This window comes from Nicotiana attenuata, chromosome 2 (assembly GCF_001879085.1).
Source record: "Nicotiana attenuata strain UT chromosome 2, NIATTr2, whole genome shotgun sequence".
In the NCBI taxonomy this organism is placed as follows: Eukaryota; Viridiplantae; Streptophyta; class Magnoliopsida; order Solanales; family Solanaceae; genus Nicotiana; species Nicotiana attenuata.
Genome location: NC_031990.1, coordinates 9,359,797 through 9,384,989, shown reverse-complemented (window position 1 = coordinate 9,384,989; position 25,193 = coordinate 9,359,797). Strand labels below are relative to the sequence as shown.

General features: G+C 39.5%; 1 protein-coding gene across 1 annotated transcript; it reads right to left on the bottom strand.

Annotated features, from left to right (window-relative positions):
* On the bottom strand, window positions 19,208-24,870 carry LOC109222700 (ras-related protein RABA4d-like). The gene is made up of 3 exons (XM_019387023.1): window positions 24,338-24,870; window positions 20,673-21,133; window positions 19,208-19,647 (listed from the first exon to the last, which is right to left on the bottom strand). Exons 1-2 carry the CDS (start codon window positions 24,562-24,564, stop codon window positions 20,686-20,688), a joined length of 675 nt encoding a protein of 224 aa, XP_019242568.1. The 5' UTR covers window positions 24,565-24,870; the 3' UTR covers window positions 19,208-19,647; window positions 20,673-20,685.

Sequence of the window (25,193 nt, the reverse complement as noted above, 5' to 3'; positions counted from 1 at the left end):
GGGGGGGGGGGGAGAGAGAGAGTCGAACCCTCGATAGTTCTATGTTAAAAACTATACCGATTTTCAAGACTGGGGCTATCAACCGTCATCCATCTCTCTGAAAAACTATTTTTATTTTATTCCTCCGAAAGAACATGGCCATAGGGGTGGATACCCCCACTATCTGTGGAAAGATCTCAGGTGTGAATTTACCGGTCGATCTATCTATCCGTATATAGATATATGGTCTAGCATACCCATTTATGAAATAAAAAATAAAATTCCATTTTCCCCCACCCCACTCCATGTACGGATAAAGATGAAAGGGGTAGTAATAAGACATATATAATTAATGGATTCATGATAAGTTAAATTCCTCGATGACATATTTTATCATAATTAATATTTTTTGGCTGATAGAGGGATCAAACGATATATAGTTCATCTATTGGTAGCTTGGAAGATTAAAAGTAAATTGATTGTTTTTGCATTAATAGCTACTTTATTAATCATATTGATTAGCATCGCTGTATTTGCTTCTCCTGATGGCTGGTCAAGTAATAAAAATATTGTATTTTCTGGTACATTCTTATGGATTGGATTAGTCTTTCTGGTAGGTATCCTTTATTCTCTCATCTCTTGAACCTATTCATCGCAGACTCAAAACCAAAATGACTAAATTTTTTCGATTGTGTGACGACCTGATAGGTCATTTTGAGTACTAACTCTTATTTTCATATTCTGAGATCTCTATTAACTCCATTTAATATTTTTCGATTTGCGTTGCGCCGTCCATGTCTTTTTCTGAAAAGATTTTATGTGAAAATTTAAAGAAAATATGATTTTTGGCTTTAAAAATAACTTGAGTTGACTACGGTCAACATTTTATGTAAACGAACCCTGATAGATATTTTAATGATTCCAGTGGGTCCGTACCGTAATTTTGGACTTGGACGTATGCCCGTAATTGAATACGGAAGATTTTAACCTGATTTGACTTTTTTTGACAAAAGCTAGTAATTTGAAGGTTTTGAAATTTCTTAGGTTTGACCGTGGGTTGACTTTATGGTTACTGGATTCAAATTTTGGTTTCGAGACTTGTTATAGGCCTGTTTTTGCTATTGATGCTTGTCTGCAAAATTTGGTGCAAATCAGAGTTGGTTTGATAGGATTCAGGTGCTCCGTTGTGATTTTAGAAGTTCTTCCATTTTCTTTGAAATTTGATGCATTTTGACATCTGATTCGTAGGTCTAGGTGTTTTTTGGTGTTTTGATCATGGGAGAGTTCTTATGATGTTATTACACTTGTGTGCATGTTTGGTTTTGGCGCCCGAGGGGCTCGGGTGAGTTTCGGATAGGCAATGGATCATTTTTGGACTTAAGAGAGAGTTGGTTTCAGCTGTTACTGGTGTCTGACACCTTGTGCTTCGGATCGTGAAGCTATTGTTGCGATCGCGAAGGGGAAAATGGGACTGAGGCGGAATTTTTCTTCACGAACACGGGGACACGGTCGCGAACGCGAAGTAGTGGGGGGCTTACCCTTCGCGAACGCAACCGTCCTCTCGCGGATGCGTAAGGTTATGGGGTTCTGGAGGAAGTCTGTCCGTTACTATTCGCGAACACGTTCCATGGCTCGGGAATGCGAAGGCAGGGGGAGTAAGCCTTCGCGAACTCGAAGAGTGGCTCGCGAACGCGAAGGCCTTGGGCCGCTGATGCTCCGCGGATGCGTCAGGTGCTTCGCGAACGTGAAGAACACTTGACGCCCAGGTATTAAACATTTCAAAAGTTGGGATTTGAGTCATTTTTCACCATTTTCAAGTTTGAGCTCGGCCTAGAGGTGTCTTTTAAGAGTTTTTTCATCCCAACTTCATTGGTTAGTATATTTAACTTATTTTATCACATTTTTATAAACACCCATTGATTTTAACCTTAATCTAAGATTTTTTATGGTAGAAATTAGGAATTTTGAGAAATTGAGATTTAGACCTCAAATTGAGGTAGGATTTCGAAACTAATTATATAACCGGGCTCGGGGTGAATGGGTAATTGGATTTTGGTCCGAGTCTCGGATTTTAACCAAGCGGGTCGGGGGCTTGACTTTTGTTGACTTTTTCCAAAATCATTTAAGATTGAATCTTTTTGACTCACGGGTAGTTTCTAAAGCCTATTTTGAATTATTTGTACAATATTTGGCTAGATTGATTAGTTTGGAGGCTAATTCTGGAGGAAAAGCCGCGATTAAGCATTGATTTGGTTGCGGAGTGAGGTAGGTGTCGTGGTTAACCTTGACTTGAGGGATTAGGACTTGCTGGTCTATTTGCTACATGTATTATGTGTGGGGATAACGTATATGTGAGATACCGAGTATATGTGCGTTGTCATTAGGTTAAAATGCGGGTGAAAATTATTTCTCTATATTATATTGTTTCATTGACCATATTCTCCATGCTTAGGTTAGATTATTACTTTTTATTTATTCGCCTCATATTTATTGTATATTATGAAGATGTTGGAAATTTTGAAAGTTGAGTTTGTTATCATGGCACTATATTTGAAGTAAAGTTGTTTTCCGCCTTGCATTTGTTATTCGAAATTGTATTGTTACTTGGTGAGGAAGAGTGAAAAGCATGAAGGGTGTTGCCGTGCCTTATTTGCATTCATTATCGTATATTGAGAGGCTGTGAGGATTAAAGCACGAAGGGTGATGCCGTGCCAAAGAGTAAATGTACGAAGAGTAATGCCATGCCATTTTAATTATGATATTATATGGTGAGTACGAGAATAAAAGCACGAAGGGTGATGCCATGCCATCTTTATTTCATTCCTTTATTTTATTTTTGGATTAGTGATTTACTTGGTTATGTTGTTGCTTATTTTCGAAGTTGTTATTTGGTGATTCATAATTGTCGTTCTTATGATATCGCCCCTTTCGCATGTCCCTTCCCAGTTAATATTTTATTATTCTACTTTTTATTTTAACACTTTATATATATATATATATATATATATATATATATATATATATATATATATATATACATACATACATACATGATTTTACGTAGGTATCTTGTCATAGCCTCGTCGCTACTTTGTCAAGGTTAGGCTCGACACTTACGGAGTACATTGGGTCGGTTGTACTCATGCTACACTTCGCACATCTTGTGCAGATACTGGTGTTGGTCCCAGCGGCGTCTAGTGGTGTTTTGCTTGGATCCAGCGACATCCGGTGACTTGAGGTATAGCTGCACAGCGTCCGCAGCCCTGAAGTCCCCTTCTTCATCTATCCTATTATTTATCTAGTCTTGAACAGTTGTAATTGCTTCAGACCATATGTATACTACTGTAGTTGCTCATGTATTTGTGACTCCGGATTCTTGGAGATGCTTAGATATCGTCATATGTATTTTATTATACCATTTCAGACTGTTTCTATTTATTTTATTAATGTTTTATTTTGTAACGTTAAAATTGTTTAAATAATCTAGCTAACGTTGGCTTGCCGAGCAAGTGAAATGTTAGGCGCCATCACGGTCCCGAGGGTGGAATTTCGGGTCGTGATAAATTGGTATCAGAGCACTAGGTTTCTTAGGTCTCACGAGTCATGAGCAGGCTTAGTATAGTCTGGAGGATCGGTACAGAGACGTCTATACTTATATTCTAGAGGCTACTTTAGGAAAAATTTACTTCTTTCTTTATCTATCGTGCGATTTTATTCTATCATCGATGTTTTAAATATTCCATTCTTGTTCTCTTGAAAATGGTGAGTACACACACAACATCTATAGCCAGGACGGAGCTGGAGCCCCCTGTTGCAGCCACTACTAGGGGTAAAGGCCGGGGTCGAGGTCGAGCCAGAGGCCGAGGCAGAGCTCAGCCTAGATTTCGTGCAGTAACACCCATTGTGGAGCCTCAGATTGATCTTGAGGAGGATATCCCAGTTTAGACAGTACCAGCCGGACCTCTTAGGTCCCAGATGGATTCATAGCTACTCCCGTGCTTCAGGACACTCTAGTCCGCTTAGTTGGACTTATGGAGAGCGTGGCCTAGACCGGTGCATTTCCGGTGGCACCAACCGTCTCTTAGGCTGGGGGAGGAGCATAGACTCTCGCTACTCACACTTCGGAGCAGATGGCTCTCATATATCAGACTCCGGCAGTTCCGCCAGTTGGGGTAGTTCAACCTATTGTTGCTACACAGACAGGGGAGAGGCCTGCGATGTATTCTGAGGGATTGATGAGGTTGGATAAGCTCACAAAGCTTTTCCCAATTCACTTCAGTGGTGCACCTTCTGAGGACCCACAGTATTATTCGGACCGTTGCTGCGAGGTGCTGTGCAACATAGGCATTGTTGAGTCAAATGGAGTAGACTTTGCAGTGTTTCAGATGACTGGTTCTGCCAAGAGGTGGTGGCAGGATTATGAGCAGGGTATATCAGCAGGTTGGCCACCCCTCACTTGGGATCAGTTTTTGCATTTTTTTCTGGAAAAGTTTATTCCTTTCACTCTAAGAGAGGAGTACCACAGGCAGTTTGAGCACCTTCAACAAGGTAGCAGTGATACCCACTATGAGACCCAATTAATGGACCTAGCTCACCATGCAGTTATCTTACTCCCTACTGAGAGGGAAAGAGTGAGGAGATTCATTGATGGACTTACTTTCAGTATTAGGCTACAGATGGCCAAGGAGACCAGAGATGATCTTTCTTTCAAGTGGGCCGTAGAGATTGCTAGACGGATCGAGATGGTTCGTGGTCAGGATAGGGGACGATATTTGAGAAGAGGTCTCGTCATTTCGGTGGTTTCAGTGGTGCCTCATCTGGAGGTAGAGGTTCGTTTGGTAGAGGATATCCTCCCAGGCCGATTCAGTTAGCGCTTCAGGCATCCCACGGTGCTTTGGGCAGTCGTGGTTCTTAAGGGTCTCATCTTGAGCAGCTAGCCTACAACGCACCTTCAACTCCTATTAGCGCACCTCCGATCCAGAGTTATCAGGGTGGTTATCCAGGTCGATAGGGCCAGTTCCAGAGTCAACATTCACTAAAGTTGAGGACTTGTTATACTTGTGGAGATCCGAGGCACATTGCGAGATTTTGTCCTAGGTCACAGGGCGACATGTCACAGCAGGGTTCTCATGCCATGGTTCCGGCACCGGTTGCTCCACCGCTCTCTCAGCCAGCTAGAGGCCGGGGTCAGGCTACTAGAGGTGGAGGTCAGCCAGCTAGAGGCCGTCCGAGAGGCGGAGGTCAGAGTGGTGGGGCCCAATCCTATTCTTATGCATTTCCATCTAGACCTGAGGCAGAGTCATCTGACACCGTCATCACATGTATTATTCCAGTTTGCTATAGAGATGCCTCAATTCTATTTGATCCGGGCTCTACTTATTCATACGTGTCATCCTATTTTGCTTCATATTTGGTTATGCCTCATGATTCTTTAAGTGCTCCTGTCTATGTGTCCACGCCTGTGGGAGATTCTATTAATGTAAATCGTGTTTATCGCTCGTGTGTGGTTTCTATTGGGAGCCTTGAGACTAGTGTAGATCTTTTACTTCTTGATATGGTAGAATTTAATATTATTTTGGGCATGGATTGGCTGTCACCTTACCACGCTATTTTGGACTGTCACACTAAGACTATGACCTTAGCCATGCCGGGGTATCCTCGATTAGAGTGAAGAGGTACTCCTAGCCATTCTACTATCAGGGTTATTTCTTTTATGAAGGCTTGACATATGGTCTAGAAGGGATGTCTAGCATATTTGGCCTATATTCGTGATCCTAGCGCGGAGATTCCTTCCATGGATTCAGTACAAGTTGCGCGCGAGTTTACAGAGGTGTTTCCTGTAGATCTGCCAGGGATCTACCTAACAGAGATATCGGCTGTCGGGGATCCCTGGTTTTACAAGAATCAGGCCATGTGTAGTTCTGAATTCAACGGTGAATGAAAATGATGGACTCAGAAAAGGTTCTTTTGGGAAGGATAGTATCAGATGGATTTATGCGGAGTTATGAATGTGAATCTGAAACGTAATGGATGTGTTATAGAGCAAGTATTTGAATAGCCATAGAGTAAGAAGTGGAAATTGATGATGGTCTGTTACGTTTAAAATATTTGTAGAATGTGAACGTTACGAACGAAAATCGAAGCGAAGATTGCTCCCATTTGAAGAACGGGTACTCCATGGATTACCTGCAAAACTTAAAACACGATGCATGCAAATATATATGGATTATTGCGAGAATTTAAACATGATGCAAATTCCCTTTGGACCATGGAGATTGTCTTTGGAAGGTGAGGATGATGTCATTAGAGCATGACGTCCCGGGCCATGCATCGTGAGATAAGGGATTCACAGGCCATGAAATGATGTTCTCGGGCCATGAGAATGGTGCCTCTGAACCATGACTCCTTTGAATAATGATGTGCAATATTGAGAGATCCTCAGGCCCTGGCATGGTGTCTACCGGCTATGAGGGTGATGCATTCAGACTATGACGCATTTGGACAAAAATGGCGATGTTTTAGCCCATGAAATGCAAAGACATGATGCTGGTTCATATAATCAAAACAAGACAGAGCTTAGTCTGGTTATAAGATTGGGACAGAGCTTAGCCCCGGGAAGGCAAAATAGTGCTAGATTTCAAGTAGCATAGCATTCGGTATTAGACTAGGAAAGGCAGAGCTTAGCCTTATGTAGTTGAGGAGGCAGGGTTAGCCTCATGCAAGAAAGGAAACAGTGCTTAGTCTCATGCAATTAGGAGACAATGCTTAGTCTCATGCAAAGAAAGGCAGAGCTTAGTCTCATGCAATTAGGAGACAATGCTTAGTCTCATGCAAGGAAAGGCAGAGCTTAGCCTTATGTAGTTGAGGAGGCAGAGCTTAGCCCCATGCAAGAAAGGGAGACAGTGCTTAATCTCATGCAAATGAAAGGCAATGGTTAGCCTTATGCAGGGGAGGCAATGCTTAGCCTTATGTAATTGAGGAGGCAGGGCTTAGCCTCATGCAGAATGGGAGACAATGCTTAGTCTCATATAATTAGGAGACAATGCTTAGTCTCATGCAAAGAAAGGGAGACAGTGCTTAGTCTCATGAAAATGAAAGACAATGCTTAGCCTTATGCAGGGAAGCCAGTGCTTAGCCTTATGAAATTGAGGAGTCAGGGTTTAGCCTCATGCAGAATGGGAGACAGTGCTTAGTCTCATGCAATTAGGAGATAGCGCTTAGTCTCATGCAATTAGGAGACAATGCTTAGTCTCATGCAAGGAAAGGGAGACAGTGCTTAGTCTCATGCAAATGAAAGGCAATGCTTAGCCTTATGCAGGGAAGGCAGTAGTTAGCCTTATGCAATTGAAGAGGCATGGCTTAGCCTCATGCAGGGTGGGAGACAGTGCTTAGTCTCATGTAATGGAAGGCAGTGTTTAGCCTTATGCAGAGATGAGACAATGCTTAGTCTCATGCAGGGAAAGGCAGTGCTTACCCTTATGCAATTGAAGAGGCAGGGCTTAGCCTCATGCAGAATGGGAGACAGTGCTTAGTCTCATGCAGGAAAGGCAATGCTTAGCCTTATGTAATTGAGGAGGCATGGCTTAGACTCATGCAAAATGGTAGGCAATGCTTAGCCTCATGCAAAGAAAAGATAATGAGTGATAGTAGAGTATTTTCTTATCTGGAGACATGTTTGCGTTTGGCAATTTTGTCGTTATGAAGATAGTGATTTTGATATATTTGTATTTGTGAATACTCCTGTTATGTTCATTGTGCCTGCATCCAAAGAAAAACTGTGAGTTTTGCGGGAAAGTTGGTTCGTGCCTTCGCCTGCTTGCTTTGCGTTGCTTGGCTATGGGGATCGTGTTTGAGTTACCCTGGGTAGAATCTGGCTGCCATAGAAATAAAGTTTTCGAAAAATATGCATGCACTTGATAAATATAGTTATTTAAAAAGCATAGTAGTATGCAATATTAAGTAAATTAGATGAACCAATGATTGTGACACTTTTAAAGACATTGCAACTTCCTTGCATTAGAATTTTGAGGGTCCTCCTCAAAATTCTACCCCAGTTTAATAAGTGATTCTTCGGCCGTTCCACATATGATGAAATTGGCTGGACTTGCTCCAGAATTTTGAAGGTCCTCCTTAAAATTATGCCCTAGTTTCTGACCATGGGGAAAATGAAGATTTTATTAAGATGTGACCGAACCCACAGGGATGACTAAGTATCCCCTCTTAAAGGGAATCGGGTCAAGTGTAGTTCAGTTACATCAGATAAAGAAATGTAAACAATCCTAAACATAGTATCTTTTGACTGCATCTGACCTGATAGGTTTTGGCCAGATGTCTCCGTCCATTTATGCAAGTATGAGTGCTCCTCCTGTTAGTACTCTATGAACCATGTAGGGCCTTTGCCAATTAGGTGAAAATTTTCCCTTGGCTTCATCTTGATGCGGGAAGATCCGCTTCAGCACCAGCTTCCCCGGTGTGAACTATCTAGGTCTGACCCTTTTTGTTGAAAGCTTTGGACATTCTGTTTTGATAAAGTTGACCGTGGCATACCGCATTCATTCTTTTCCCATCAATAAGAGCTAATTGTTCGTAGCGGCTTCTTATCCATTCTGCATCACTGAGTTCTGCTACTTGTATAATTCTCAAAGAAGGAATTTCGACCTCACTGGGAATGACAGCTTCAGAACCGTAGACCAACATGTAGGGAGTTGCTTCGGTTGATGTGCGGACTGTGGTACAATATACCAATAAGGCAAATGGTAATTTCTCGTGTCATTGCTTGTGGTTGTCTACCATCTTTCTCAATATTTTGTTGATATTCTTGTTTGCGGCCTCCACGGCTCCATTCATTTGGGGTCTGTATGCTGTGGAATTCTTATGCTTGATTTTGAAGGTTTCACACATAGCTTTCATTAATTCGCTGTTGAGGTTGGCGGCGTTGTCAGTGATGATGGATTCTGGCACCCCGAATCGGCAAACAATACGATCTCTGACAAAATCTGCGATGACTTTCTTAGGGCACAGACTTGGTGCAGGATGCTTTGGACAAGGTGAAGGTGATTCAGGAGCGGCTTTGTACAACGCAGTCGAGACAGAAGAGTTATACCGACAGGAAGGTCCGTGATGTGTCCTATATGGTTGGGGAGAAAGTTCTACTGAAGGTGTCGCCCATGAAGGGTGTTATAAGATTTGGAGAGGTGGCTTATGAGCTTGCTTTGCCACCCAGCTTGTCGAGCGTGAATCCGGTGTTCTATGTTTCTATGCTCCAGAAGTATATTGGGGATCTGTCTCATGTTCTGGATTTCAGCACGATTTAATTAGAGGGATATTTGACTTATGATGTGGAGCCAGCAGCCATTCTGGAGCGTCAGGTTCGAAAGTTGATGTCGAAGGATATAGCTTCAGGGAAAGTGCAGTGGAGAGGTTGGCCCGTAGAGGAGGCTACTTGGGACACCGAGCGGGAGATGCGGAGCAGATATCCTCACCTATTTGAGGTTTCAGGTATGTTTCTTGACTCGTTCGAGGACGAACGTTTGTTTAAGAGGGAGAGGATGTAACGACCCGGCCGGCCGTTTCATGAGTTACCGCCCCGTTTCCCCCATTTCTACTTCTTTATGCTTTGATCATCTGTATTATGTGGTGTCGGGTTAGTCGGTTCGAATCCGGAATGGTTTTGGGAAAGGTTTGAGACACTTAGTCTCTTAAGTTGGTCTTTAGTTGGAAAAGTCAACCGAAGTTGACTTGTGAGCAAACGATCCTGGAATTTGGGTTTTATGATTCGGATAGCTTTGGGAGGTGATTTGGGACTGAGGAGCGTGATCAGAATGTGTTTTGTAAGTCCGGAGTAGATTTAGGCTTAAATTGGCGAAATTTGAATTTTGGCGTTTTCCGGTTGATAGGGGAGATTTTGATATAGGGGTCAGAATGGAATTCCGGAAGTTGCAGTAGGTCGGTTGTGTCATTTGTGACGTGCGTGCAAAATTTCAGGTCATTCGGACGAGGTTTGATAGACTTTTTGATCAAAAGCAGAATTCAGAAGTTTTTGGAGTTCTTAGGCTTGAATCCATGGTTAATTTGATGTTCCGATGTTGTTTTAGGTGTTTTGAAGATTGGTATAAGTTTAGATAGTGGTATATAACTTGTCCGTATTTTTGGTTGAGGTTCCGGGGGCCTCGGGGTGATTTCGGATGGTTATCGGAAAGTTTGGAACTTTAAAGTTGCAGCTGAAGCTGCTAAACCTGTCATAATCGCACCTGCGGATTGGGGACCGCAGGTGCGGTCCCACAGAAGTGGAAGTGAAGTCACAGATGCGGTCAAGAGAGGGAAAGGCTGGAGTCGCAGAAGCGGAACTTTGGGCGCACCTGCGATGGCGCAGGTGCGAGAATTTGATCGCAGGTGCGGTGGCTGGGGCGGATAAGTGGAATCCGCAGATGCGCACCTGGGACCGCAGGTGCGATAAATGGACCGCAGATGCGGTTTTGCTGGGTCAGAACATGTATATTTCACCCTTCACGAATTTTTGTTACTTTTCATAACATTTCAAACGGGAAGAAGCTTTGGAGAGCAAATTCATGGGAGAATTCAAGAGGGTTCCTTAGAGGTAAGGTCCTTGGTCCCTAAACTCGTTTTTATGATGATTTTTAAGGTTGTAAGCTTGAAATCTATGGGAAAATCAGTAGAAAATTGGGGGTTAGGGCTTGGAAAATTGGAGACCTAAAATTAGGGATTTGAGGGGCCATTTGTGATCGGATTTTGGTACTTTTGGTATGAATGAACTCGTGGGGGGATAAGGATTCCATTGATGTAAATTTTGTCGGATTCCGAGACGTGGGCCTGGGGGTCGGGTTTGGTCAATTTCGGTAATTGTGTTGTAATTTGATTAATTCATATGGGTTTCACTCCTTTAGCATATATTGATGGTTATGAACTAATTTTGGTTAGATTCGAGGCATTTGGAGGCCGAATCGAGAGGAAAGGGCGTCGCGGGCTAGAGTTTGGCTTGGCTTGAGGTAAGTAACCTTCCAATCTTGGTTCTGCGGGTTCGATACCCCGAACTATGTGTTTCATGATTATTATGAAGGTGACGCCATGCCAAGTGACGGGCGTATGGGTGTGCACCGTGGGAAACGCGGCCTGGATCATTCCAGAACACCGCTTAGTGGTTCTTTCTTACCGATATCTGTGCTATAATTATGTGAGTTAGTTGTTGAGCTGTAAATCATGCTGATTATCATGTTAAGGCTTCACGCTGATATTATTGAGACCCAAGAGGTCATTTCTTGCTGTCATATCATTTATTTTATTGATATTCTATACTCAGTCCTTTTCATGCATATTATATCCCGTGCCAATCTCGATTATTACTATTTGCCAAATTTTATTGTTGACCGGGCTAGTATCATGACATTTAGAGCCCGTATGTGAGACTGGTGAGTTATGACTGAGTGAGGCTGAGAGCCTGCTATTGAGTGACAGTATGAGGTTGGGCTGCACACCGCAGCGAGATACTGAACAAGCCTTCGTTGGCTTTGTTATAGCGCTTGGGCTAATGAGAGAAGCCCCTCTAGAGTCTTTACACCCCCAGTGAGCGCAAATGATGATATTGAGGGATGGATCTTCCCTAGACATGGATCTTCTCCGAAGTATTATACCGGGAGATGGATCTTCTCCGCGAGGCTGGATTGGCCTGTGTCCTTGGTACTGGATGACTGCGGTAAGTGATGTATATTCCGGGATGGATCTTCCCTGGGCCGGATGGCCATATACAGTACCGAGGGGTTGAGTACTTGTGAGTGGAGGTTCATGGAACATTGATCATGCTAGTTGTGCATTGGTATATGTAAAATCTCTGAGTTTTGAACTTCGTACTGTTCAGTTGCAATTAAAATAATATTGAACTTTACTTGAACTGTAAGCATGTCTACTTTTCCTGTTCAGATATATGTTATTACCTGTTGAGGTTTGGTCCGTTACTACCTGTCAGTCTGTAGGTTGGACTTGTTACTTACTGAGTTGGTGTACTCACGTTACCCCCTGCACCTTGCGTGCAGATCCAGGTGTCTCGGGTCACGGTAGCGGTTGGTGATTATATTGTGCGGACTTTCACTTGTAGATTGCGAGGTAGCTGCTTGGCGACCGCAGTTCCGCCTTTTCCTTCCCTATCTTCCTCTAGTTTTTATGTCGGATATTTTCGGACTGTACTAGTCTTGTTATTTAGAACAGTTGTAGTAGTTTTTGCTCATGACTAGTGACACCCGAGGTCGGGCTTGTATTTTCTTTCCGCTGGTTTTGGAACTTCTATTTTTATATCATTGGATTTCTGTTAAAACCTGATATTTTCTTAAGCTTTTCAATTGGAAAATAGAGTAAGTGGAAATGAGTGGCTGGCCTAGTTCCACGATAGGTGCCATCATGACCGGGTCGGTTTTTGGGTTGTGACAAAAGCGAACCTGGCTATCCTCACAAGTTTATTATAGGAGATCCACAGGAAGGAATCACTACAAGAAGATCTCAGAAAAACAAATCTCATGTGGCTCTTATTTCTTAACTTGAGCCAAAGAAAGTGGATGAAGCTCTGAAAGATACTCACTGATAAGTGCTATGAAAGAGGAACTAGATCAATTTGAAAGAAACAAAGTATGGGAATTGGTTCCAAGACCTTCCAACTCCTCAATCGTTGGAACTAAATGGGTATTTAGAAACATTTGAATGAATCAGGTCAAGTGGTTCGAAATAAAGCAAGATTGGTTGCTCAAGGATACTCTCAGCAAGAAGGAATTGACTATGACGAAACCTTTGCTCTTGTAGCAAGAGTTGAATCATTCAAATATTACTTGCATTTGCTGCTCATAAAGGTTTCAAGATGTTTCAAATGGACGTTAAAAGTGCGTTCCTAAATGACTACATCTCTAAAGAAGTATATGTAAAGCAACCACCAGGATTTGCAAACGTCACCTTTCCTGATCATGTATACAAGCTGACTAAAGCATTGTATGGTCTCAAACAAGCTCCGCGTGCCTGGTATGAAATGTTAAGCTCTTTTCTTTTAAATCAAGGTTTCAAAAGAGGTAATATCGATACAACCCTTTTTATTAAGCATTCTAGTTCAGGTAATTTTTTTTACTCAAATCTATGTTGATGACATTATTTTTGGTAGTCCTAACTCTGCTTTATCTGAAGATTTTGCTCTTTCCATGAAAGGAGAAGTCGAAATGAGCATGACGGGAGAATTGACATTCTTTCTCGGACTTCAGATCAAAGAGTCTCCTAAAGGAATTTTTATTAGCCAAACCAAGTACACTAAGGAGCTTATCAAAAAGTTTGGCATGGAAATGCAAAGTGAATCAGCACTCCAATGAGTCCAACAACAGTGCTCGATGAAGACAACAATGGAAAAAGGGTTGATGAAACCATGTATAGAGGGATGATTGGATCCCTATTATATCTTACTACTAGTCGACCAGATATTATGTTCAGTGTATGCAAGTGTGCAAGATTTTAGTCGGCTCCTAAGGAATCTTATCTCACTACTATTAAACGAATTATTAGATATCTAATTGGCACTTCTGATCTAGGATTATGGTATAATCATTCTAACAATTTTGCTTTAAAAGGTTTCTCAAATGCAAATTTTGCAGGTGACAAGACTGATAGGAAAAGCACTAGTGGCACGTGTCAACTCTTGGGAAATGCATTAGTGTCTTGGCATAGCAAGAAATAAAATTGTGTTGCCCTATCAACGACTGAAACAGAATATTTAGCTGTCGGAAGCTGTTGTACACAAGTTCTATGGATTATGCATCAACTTCTCGACTATGATTTATCTCTTACCTCTACTCCTATATTTTGTGATAATACCAGTGCTATCTGCTTATCAAAAAATTCTGTGCATCATTCTAGAGCAAAGCATATAGAAATTAAGCATCATTTTATCCGTGATCATGTCGCTAAAGGTGATATTGTATTAGAATTTATTAGTACTGATTCTCAACTTGCTGATATTTTTACAAAACCACTTTTGGAAGAAAGATTTTGTTTTCTTAGGAAAAAGATTGGAATTTTGCCAAATTTGTAAATCAAATCTTTTTACCGTGTTCTAAAATATTTTATTTCCTTAAGTATGTGCGGCTTAATTAATTTTTGTATAGGTGCAATAATTGCTTCTTCATCAGTGCCGTCGATCAGTCACTTCAGAAGAATCATTTCCTTCTGAACCCGCCTTTTTCTTTAACCAAGGCGACCCTTCATTACTCCAAAAGCATCGATAAAATCCCTCCCATCTCTGGTACTCTCTTCTTTCTTACCAAACAAACCTTCTCACCATGGCCAAAAGAAATCCTTCTTTCTCCACTGCAACCAGACGAAGCCGAAGGTTTCAAAAACCCCTCTAACCTGAAAAACCTGTAGATTTGGAGTCGTCTATTGACTCAGATTTTCTCAAAACGGACAATGAGAGTAGTAGAGCCCCCAAAAATCCTCCCATTAGTTAGAAAAAGGCAGGAGAAAGGCCCATGGAGCAAACCCCCAAAAAGGCTGCATGCAAGAAATGAAAGGTAGAGAACATTGAATTCGGATCTGAGGACAAGTTGATCTTTTATGGACCGAGTGAAAAAAGCAAGGTTTGAGTCCTACAAGTCAAAATCTATGGCTTATGGACACTCTGTAAGTCTTTCTCTCATGAAAAATCTGCACTGTGTTGTGACCTCTACATTTGATTTTCAGCATCTTTCTTCTCTGTTTAACACTGTTGGTAACTCTGTTTTTGAGGAACCTGTGAGGATGTTTTATGCAAATCTTCTTGTGAATGACAAAGATGACCTGGAATCTATGGTATTAGGCACTAGAATTGTTCTGGACTCTTATCAATTTGAAAAGATTTTCTCTACTAAGTTTAGTGGGTTTGATATTTTTGTGCAAAATTCTTGGCCAAAAGATTTTGAAGTATTCTTTGAAGAAGACAAAGTCTTTTTGTCTGATAACCCCCCTAATATTGGCCCCAAGAAACTAAAGTTTGAACATCGTGTCTTGGACCACATGATTGCTACCACTTTACTCCCCAGAACTGGGTTCCTTAGCTCTTTATCCACTAGAGATATTTTTGTCCTTTACTGTCTTGTTAATAATAAAAGAATGTGGTGTTTCTTCTTTGTGTTGAGATGAGAAAAGTGTTATGGTGTACATGAAAAAGGAATGAAAAAATATGGTAGTGTGTACAGAAAAAGTGAACTTGGTGTAGTGAAAAAGAGAGTTAAGGGAAGGAGAAAATCTAAGTCTCCAACTTATTCTCTATAAAAGAGAATATTATTTTTGTTGAAGGAAGGTGTTCATTTTGGTGGAGCTTTGGACTCAACAACTTATCCAGAGTTTGTTCGAATCATACGATATTGTCGGGCTGTTGTATCCTGGAGGGGACAAGTCAAGAGTATTACTGCTAGACCGGAGAAGATGCTACCGCAATGGGCTTGAATCTTCTTAAAGAGAGCGAGATATCCGCGCCTCAGCTTGAAGTACAATTATTTATTTTTCTTCATTTTATTTTTCAACTGTAATTACTTGTAATTTCACCAACAATTTTAAGGAGACTAAATTCTTTTTATGAAGTTGAAAAATATTGGATACCAAGGTAGAAGTTCACTCTCTCTAAGAGATAGAAGGGTAAAGTATTTTTCTACTTGCTTAGCTCAAGCAAAGGAAAGGTATAAACTTTTTACCTTATATTTTTCATGAATATGTGATATGTTTTTTCATGAAAAATAAATTTTATAATGCTAAAAATAGTAGGGGTAAAAAAACATGAATAATTTGAGTATTCATGCATGAGCAAAAGGTGATTAAATCAAGAAGTGTGATAAGTGCATCTATGATAAGTCTTGAAATAATTCACATGTTGTTATTTGCCTCTATATTGATGATTTGTTAATATTTGCCCTAACATAAATGTTATTGGAGAAACTAAAAAGCATGCTAGTAGCCATTTTGACATAAAAGTTGGGTGCGATAAATTTCACTCTTGGAATGAAGATTTAATAAAACATGTGATGCAAGTTTCCTTGTTATGTTGAGAAAATTTTGAAAAAAATAATTTTATTGATTTGACTGTGCCCAAAATCACCCAACGGAGCTAACGGAATCGACGGAACTCCATTCCGGGGTCATCTTCACACAGTTCCGACCACGGTCCAAATTCTAAGACTTAAGCCTCCGTTTAGGGACTAAGTGTCCCAAATACTTCCAAAAACCAAAATGAAACTTCACGGCAAGTCACAATAGCAGAAATAGATACGGGGGAAGCAGTTAATAGGGGATCGGGGCTCTAACTCTCAAAACGACCGGCCGGGTCGTTGAAGATGTCTTGTGTAACAAGAATATGCCACCAAGACTTAAATGTAAGTTCTATAGAGTGGTTGTTAGACAGGCTATGTTGTATGGGGTGGAGTATTGGCGAGTCAAGAACTCCTATATCCAGATGATGTAAGTAGCGAAAATGAGGATGTTGAGATGGATATGTAGGCATACTAGGAGAGATATGATTAAGAATGAAGATAATCAGGACAAGGTGAGAGTGGCCTCCGTGACGGACAAGATGCAGAAAGCGAGGCTGAAATAGTTCAAGCATGTAAAGAGGAAATGCACAGATATGCCCTAGTGAGGAGGTGTGAAAGGTTGATGATAGTGGGTTGTAAGTACAGGTAGAGGTAGGCCGAAGAAGTATTGGGGAGAGGTCATTAGGCAGGACATGACACATCTTTAGTTTATCGAGGATATGGCCCTTGATAGGAGGGTGTGGAGGTCAAGAATCATGATAGAAGGTTAGTGAGTAGTCGAGCGTATTTCTTTTCCATACCAGTAGTATTAGTAATATTCTCGTATTTTCTTATCCTTAGGTTTATATTACTACCAATTGTTTTTTTGACTTCGGTTATCTTATTATCTTGTTGTTGTTACTGCCTCCTTTTTTAATGACTTCTCTACTATTGTATTTCTTTTTCAAAACTGCCATAATTGTACTTATCTTGAGCCGAGGGTCTATTATAAACAACATCTCTACTTTTACAAGGCAGGGGTAAGGACTGCGTATATACTACCCTCTACCCCACTTGTAAGATTACACTAAGTATGTTATTATTGTTGTTGTTGTATAAAAAAGGAATTTAACAGCAAAACGTAAATTTTTTGGAAGAAGAGCATAACATAACTCTTACTCATACCACACGAGTAGTCACCTGGTTAAATAATTTTTTTTTAATTATTATTTCAAATATACGGTATTCGAAACTCTAATCAGAATTGCACTAAGTAGACTAATTAAGGGGGTAAAGTGGGGGTATTTGTATCTATACCCAGTTTTTAGGCCACCTTTTAACTTATACTCGCTTTGCAAAATAAATTGCAAGCGTACCCACTTTTCGCGTAACTTCAGGCATACGGGCCTGAAGTAGCAAAATTTATGTCTGAAGTTTGAACTTCAGAATTTTTTGCCTGAAGTTTGGCCTGACTTGCAAAGGCAATCACACAAACTTCAGTTCCTAAGTAAGGGCAAACTTCAGTTCAATTGTGTATGTCTGAAGTTTGAACTTCATAATTTTTTGCCTGAAGTGTAGCCTTATCAAAGCAAAACTTCAGATACTTTTGTCTGAAATTTGGCCTCACTTGCAAAGGCAATCACGCAAGCTTTAGTTCATAAGCAGGGCAAACTTCAGTTCAATTGTGTCTCAGATATTTTTCTATGAACTTCAGTCATTTTGATATAAACTTCAGATATTTTGACATAAACTTCAGACATTAAGTCATGAACTTAAGATATTTGGCTAAGATTGTCAAACATATGGGGTATATACTTCAGATACTAAAGTATAAACTTCAGACTTTTGAGTCTGAAGTAAGGCGCTGCTATTGGCGAACTTCAGATGCCCAAGTCTAAAGTTTTATTCAATAATTCCAGTCCAGCGAGTGTGCCGGCAGAAGAGAAAGGCAGCACTACCAATGAAACCCTGTATTACCAAGAAACGCAGAGAGCGAAGATGACGATTTTATTCTTGCATATTGCCATGAACTAAGAGATACAGTTCAGCGTGAACTCTCAAGATCCTAAATTGGGGAACTCATCAGAAAAGAAGAGGAGGAAGAAAGGAACGCATAGGTCAGGAGGAAGAAGAGGAGGCGTCTAAAGTTGTTAAAATTAGGGTATATGTTAAATAATTTTAAAAATATGGGTATAGGTTAAATGCGGACGCCCTAACGTGCAATTTTTAGGGTAAAGTGCTCCCTATCACTGTATTTCCGAAACAGATCCATTGACAAGTCGAATAGTGACAATAACCCAATAACGCCAAATCTTGCGTATGTCACTGGCTTTATTTGCTGACTATATATGCTGAAGCTCACCTGAAGCTCTCATAGCTCGATAAGATCCTGTAGGCTTGTAAGAAGGCTTATTAAATCGTGGTTTTAATCGTCTCTAGCGATCTTTATTATATGGGCTGATAAATTTGATGGAGCTCCAAGTGTTGAAATAATCCAACTGTCGTGTATTACATGGAAGAAATTCAAAAATAGCTAGATTTACAAGTGGTCATTCAAAAATAGTCACAGTTTCAAAAGTAATCAAATTTAGCCACTTTTCATGTAAAGATAAATCTGAACAAAAATACTATTCAAAATCCGAAAAATACTCCAACATAATATACTGGAATTCCAGTATAATATACTGGAACTTATCTGAAGTTCCACTATATTATACTGGACTTCCAGCATAATATACTGAAGTTCCAGTATAATATACCGGTCCAACATAATATGCTGGAAGTTCATACACAGGTGCTCCAATCTCCAGTATATTATGCTGGAACTTTCTGCGTGTTGGAGTTCCAGCATAATATGCTGGAAGTTCATACACAGGTGCACCGATCGCCGGTATATTATGCTGGAACTTTTCGTATTGCAGCATAATAATAGCTATTTTTCAATGACTTTGCAAACGCTGACTATTTTTCAATGACCAGTCCGAAAACTGGCTACCCCGTGCTATTTTAACGTATCTATTTTAACGTATTACATCTGTGAAAGTCCATCTTAAGAGGTCAAAAAATACATAATTCAGGTTGGGATATATGAACCTCTGAATTTGGAAATGGGAAGTATCAATTTCTGGAACGACCCTTGAATAAAACACAACACACCTAATCAAAATGTTATTTGGAGCTTTAAACAATCAAGAGGAAAGAGCTTTAATTAACACACTATTTTTATCCAATAATATGATCTCTTTATCCAACATTTCTTTTACATAACTTTACCTAATTCATAGTACATACATAAAGCAATAGCCAATAGTGTAGAGAAAGGACTCCATATTTTGGAAATATACTGCTGATGGAACCCCTAGCACTAATTCAGCTTATATAATTGTCTTACCTCATTACAACAATAAATCATACCCAAAACTATAAATGGTTATGTAAACTAAATAATTCTAAACATGCACAAATTCTTCCCCTGCTAGCTTGTCATGAAAAACTTCTAATATCCAAAGTGCTCCATGATATATAGAGGCATTACTCCAAATGCATTATGCCAAACTTGCAGCATCCATATTGAAACCATTTAGCCATGTTTTATACACTGTCAAGTTGCGTCTAACTTCTGGGATCAATTTCGACACCATCCTCGACCCTACAAAAATAATCCTTACGAATGATGAACAATGAATGCATTAACAACGTGAAAAATAAGCGGACCTGGAATTTAGTCACTGTTTCTTTTCATTTAAACATCAAAATTTTTATAAGAAACGGACCTTGGGATTAACTCAATCCTGAGATATAAAGAGACCGAATAACCCATCACCTACATATGTGGGAACTCAACACCTCCTGAACGCCAAAGACCGAACATTTGGAGGGTGGACAATATAAGATGGGGCCCAACATCGTGAATTAGAATAGGCCTCACACTGATATCATGATAAGAAAATGAACCTCAGGCCTAACTCAACTAACCCCAAAAGTTAGATCATGAGGTGAGGATTGCTCAAGACCATATAACGAGACCAAATAACTCATCACCCACGATGTGGGAACTCAACGGTGGCTACAAACACAGTGGCTAAACATAAAAAACAATGCTTTCGGTAGTAATAACAGCTTATCACCCCAAATTGCAACAACAAGAGCTATAGAGTTCATTTTCATGACTAATGATAAGTAAAGAGACAACAAAAGTCTCATTAAGTTTATTCCTTGGCTACCCCCAGAAAATTGACTTATAAATAGCTAATCATGGATGGATTCTCTTTAGGTAACCCTGGACGTTGGGAAATTCGTGGTGTAAATTAGAATATGCACACCAAATGGATTATAGGTTTCAGAAAAGTTATTCCATGTACAACTAACATTTTTGCAAAATTCTCAGCGCTCTACAGTGGAATGGAAAGTAGCCTTGCAAAACAGCTTAATGCCTCTGGTAATAGAAATTTCTTCTAATGGCTGATGTTTCTAGGCTATTCGGCTTAATTTAAGAACGTAGTTTATAATCCTACAATACCATGTACATGCACATAAGCTAGACAAACTTTGTCATCCACGTACCCTCATCCTGAAACAATAGTTCCATATTTCTACAACAAGACGCCCCACTAATAATAGCATTTGATAAAATAAGAAAATCAACAAAAAGAAGACAGAAATAAAGACAAAAACCTGAAACCAAAGATCAGGAGGAGGACATGCAGCAGCCACCTCTGCCACCAGAATCTGAATCCTGGCCAGGAACTATGATCCTTGTACCCTTGAGAGATTGTGACTTTGCGTACTCTGCACCTTCTTCTGCAGTGAGAGTTTTCTTGCCAACGATTTGATAGATTTCTTTTAATATTGTCATAAATGCAGTTTCGACGTTGGTGGATTCAAGGGCTGATGTTTCCATGAAGAAAAGATTCTCCCTTTCTGCAAATTCTTGAGCATCTTCAATTGGTACTGCTCGAAGACTCCCTAGATCACATTTGTTTGCGATGAGCATTATAACTATGTTCTTATCTGCATGACCCCTTAGTTCTTCCAGCCATCTAGCCATATGATCAAATGATTGACGTTTTGTCAAGTCGTAGACTAACATTGCGCCAACTGCACCTCGATAATATGCACTAGTCACTGCTCTATACCTGACAAAATTTTACTGTTAGAACTATGACAATGCTATTTCATGTTACTGCAGATAATGGGAAGATATGTTCTGGTAATTCACCGCCTAAAGTACACTTAGCGCTAAACCTATACCTCGTATCATTTGATCTCTCTTTTCTTTCTAAGATGTCCCAGAATGTTGTCACCTCTCCTAAAAAGGTAACTGTTATTCCAAAACTACCCGTTATAGAAGCTTCTTTTATTGATTACTTGTAAAAGGGCAATGTTAAAGAACACACAAAGCCTTTTACTTTTCTTACATCTTACAAGAAAGCAACGTAAGATAGATACATTGTCAGACAGAGGGAGTAAGTTCTTAACTAGACTAAATTCGGTTGAGTACTTCTAACCAATAAGGTCGGGAACAACCAGCTTTGTTGTAAGGGAACTGAGTGTTTGAAACCTCTAGCATTCGTCACTTCCAGCCACAATCCGAACCCCCACATCTCTCCAAACCAGGAAAATATGTCCAGCAACAGTGCTATCCTTTGATACCATCGTGTTTTCACCAATCACCATCTCAACATATACAATGCAAATTTCCAAGATAGCATTTTTCACACTGTCCCTAATCTTAACAGTGCTATCCTTTGATACCATCAATGAAGGTTAGCATACAGAAAATATAAAGTCAGCCTTCTGGCTTACATGTCATTTTATTTTGTTTGTTCATTTTCCTTCCACCAGTAGTCCAGTACTAGCATTAATGTCTAGCATTTTCACATTCTGTGTGAGTTATCTTATTCGTTATTTAGATTGTCAGCATCACCTTCAAGCTTATAATTTTTGGCACCCTTGGCTTCCACCAGTACTAGAAATTTATGTATTGCCTTTGCACATTACTTATTAAGATATACCAGTTATTTATAATAACTTTTTTACATTTTAAACATGGAAGATATTTGAATTTTTAAAATTAAAATTACTTTATTAGATACAAATTTCTCAATTTATGTTATTTGCTTACTTTTTTTTCTTCTTCAATTTTTATTTGGTTAGATGAACGTTCCTTGCTACAAAAAACTAGAAAAATCTGCTGAACATTCTTTATCACACTACTACTATAAGTCACATAGTTCCTTCAAAGCACGGCTAATATAAGTCGCCTATTCTTTCGAAGCATTACTAAAAGTCACGTGTTCCGTCAAAGAATTACTACAAGAAACATGCTCCTTCAAAGAATTACTACACGACACATGCTCCCTTAAGGAACTACTACAAGTCACTTGCTCCTCCAAAGAACTACTACAAGTCACTTGCTCCTCCAAAGAACTACTACAAGTCACCAGCTCTTCAAAGCACTACTACAAGTCGCCATCCCTCAAGTAGCCAGCTCCTTCAAAGAACAACTACAAGTCGGCATCTCCTTCAAAGCACTACTACAAGTCGTCAGTTCCTTAATACTACTATAAGCCGCATGCTCCTTCTAAGCATTACTACAAGTCACCTGTTCCTTCAAAGTATTACTCCAACTCGCCAACTCCTTCAAAGAACTACTACAAGTCGGCAGCTCCTTCAAAGAATTACTACAAATCGTCAGCTCCTTTAAAGCACTACTACAAGTTGCCATCGCCTGCAAAGCACTACAAATCACCTGCTCCTACTAAATATTATAGGTCGTCACTGCCAATAAAATATTACACGTCGCCAGTTTACTACAAATCTCCACCACCACCAACTTATCATGAGAAATCACCTTCATACTACAAGTCGCCCTCCACCACCTCCAAAGTACCATGAGCAACCACCTTCTTATTACAAGTCATCTCCACCCCCTCCAAAGTACAATGAGCAATTACCATCTCCTTACAAATCTCCACCGCCTCCACCAAAATACTATGAGCAACCATCTTTATACAATTCTCCACCACCACTACCAAAATATTTCAAGCAATCACCAACTTATTATAAGTCTCCACCTCCACCATATTACAAAAAATCTACTCCTTCCTATAAATATCCTCCACCTCCACCAAAATACTATGAGCAATCACCTACAACCTACAACTCGCCATCTCCACCAAAGACGTACGAACAATCACCATCAGACTACTTAAATCCACCATCAACAACTACAAGCAAACTCCGACCTATGTCTCATCTCCACCACCTGAGAATTATGAGTAAACAACCACCTATGCTTCACCTCCACCCCCATCAACTCGCTACTAATTACTATGTCCACCATTTCCATGACTTTTATCTCCTATTAGTCCTCCAATTTTGAGCATTCCATTTACTTTTCCAAAGGTTAATGTCTGCTTGTTGAAATGATCGATTGTGTTTAATATGTGTTCAATGTTCTCATCTTTTTATAATTTGTATTATGTATAATTTTAGATTTGAGTAAGATCCTCGAGATCGATCTCCATCAGTTTGGCTAATTGTATCAAGATTCTTTTTGGTGTAATCTCTTCTAAATTCGAATTTTTGTTAATTATACTCTCTTCTTCTTTGTCCAATATTATTTGTTTTAATAGGCCAAATTCTCATTTATTTAAGTATATCTCAAGGACATATATTCCAAACTCTTAGTTGAAGTGTGACCACCTAGAGTTTTTTTTAGGGCAAGAGATATATATTCAACAACCAAGCCTAAACAAAGTTACATCAGGGGAACATCCCTAGTCTCTAAAGGAGAAGCATCAGAATAAAGAACAGATGCTAGACATGAAGGGTAGGAATCCCAAGTTACACGAGTTGCATATAATAGCTACCCGAGCAAGAGAATGAGCCGCTTTATTAGCATTCCACCTAGTTGTCTATATACAAGTGAAACTCTAGTTGCTATTGCCCTGAAAGAATTAATCCACTAGGTGCCTACAGAGTATCAATTCTAAATTGTCAGATTATTTATTTTCGCGTTACAACCCATACTCATAAACCATGACGCGTTCTTTAATTGTTACTAAATCGTTGAGACTTTTCAATTAACCATTGAACAAGAGTTCGTTAATGAAAATACTAGTTCTCTCTCCTTCAACCTTTATCCTTCTAGTAATTTGACAATTTTTACTCAAATCCTAGAACTTGTAAAGTCTGTCAGAAAACAATATAAATGAACCTAAATTTATAATTGAAAAAGAACGGAACTATAGTTATGCTATACAAATTAATTAGGAATTTTTTTGAAGGAAAGGGTAAAAGTAACATTAGTAAATAAGGAGGAAGGAAATGCAGACCTTTCTTGGCCAGCAGTATCCCAAATCTGTGCCTTGACGGTCTTGTGATCAATAATTAGAGTCTTTGTCTGGAATTCAACCCCAATTGTAGCTTTTGAATCCAAGCTGAATTCATTCCTAGCAAATCTAGCCAATAGCTGTGATTTCCCTACTGCAGAATCTCCAATCAATACAATCTTGAATACATAATCAATCTTTTGGTTGTAATCTCCATATAAATTTGACATTGTTTTAACAATATCCCCTCCTTAATCAAAATACTTTTTTTTTTTTTTTTTGCCTCAACCAATACCTTTCAAATTTTCAGATTTTAGCATATGATTGATCCAAATTTAATAGAACAAAAGCCCAGTCGGTAGATATATGGAAAATTTATCTTGAAATTGCAAAGAGACATGAAAGGGTTCAATTTGGATTAGGGTTAAACTTAGGGTTTGAGAAAAATGATCAGAAAATGGTGCTTTTGGTGGGAATGTTTTGGCTTCGTCCATGCATTCCTATGTTTGAGAAGAGAGAACTTGGAAAAGACCAACGGTTAGTGCGGGACCCATTAACCGTCTTTTGGAGTGCGAAGAAAAAATCAATAAAAAAGGTTTGTTTTCTTTCGATACATTCTTATTTTAGAAATTATTTAATTCTTTTCAGCAGAAATTATTTAATCTTAACATTTTTATTTTATTTTTAAAGACATATATGTTGAAATTCACTTCATATAAGAAAAAATGAAAATGAAAACGAACACGTTGAATTCTCACCATTATCTATTTAAAAGGATATTGTAGGCAATAAATTTGCGTCAAGAAAATAATCGAGACCGAAAAATATTGCAACAATCGTAGTATTTGTTTTAAACAAT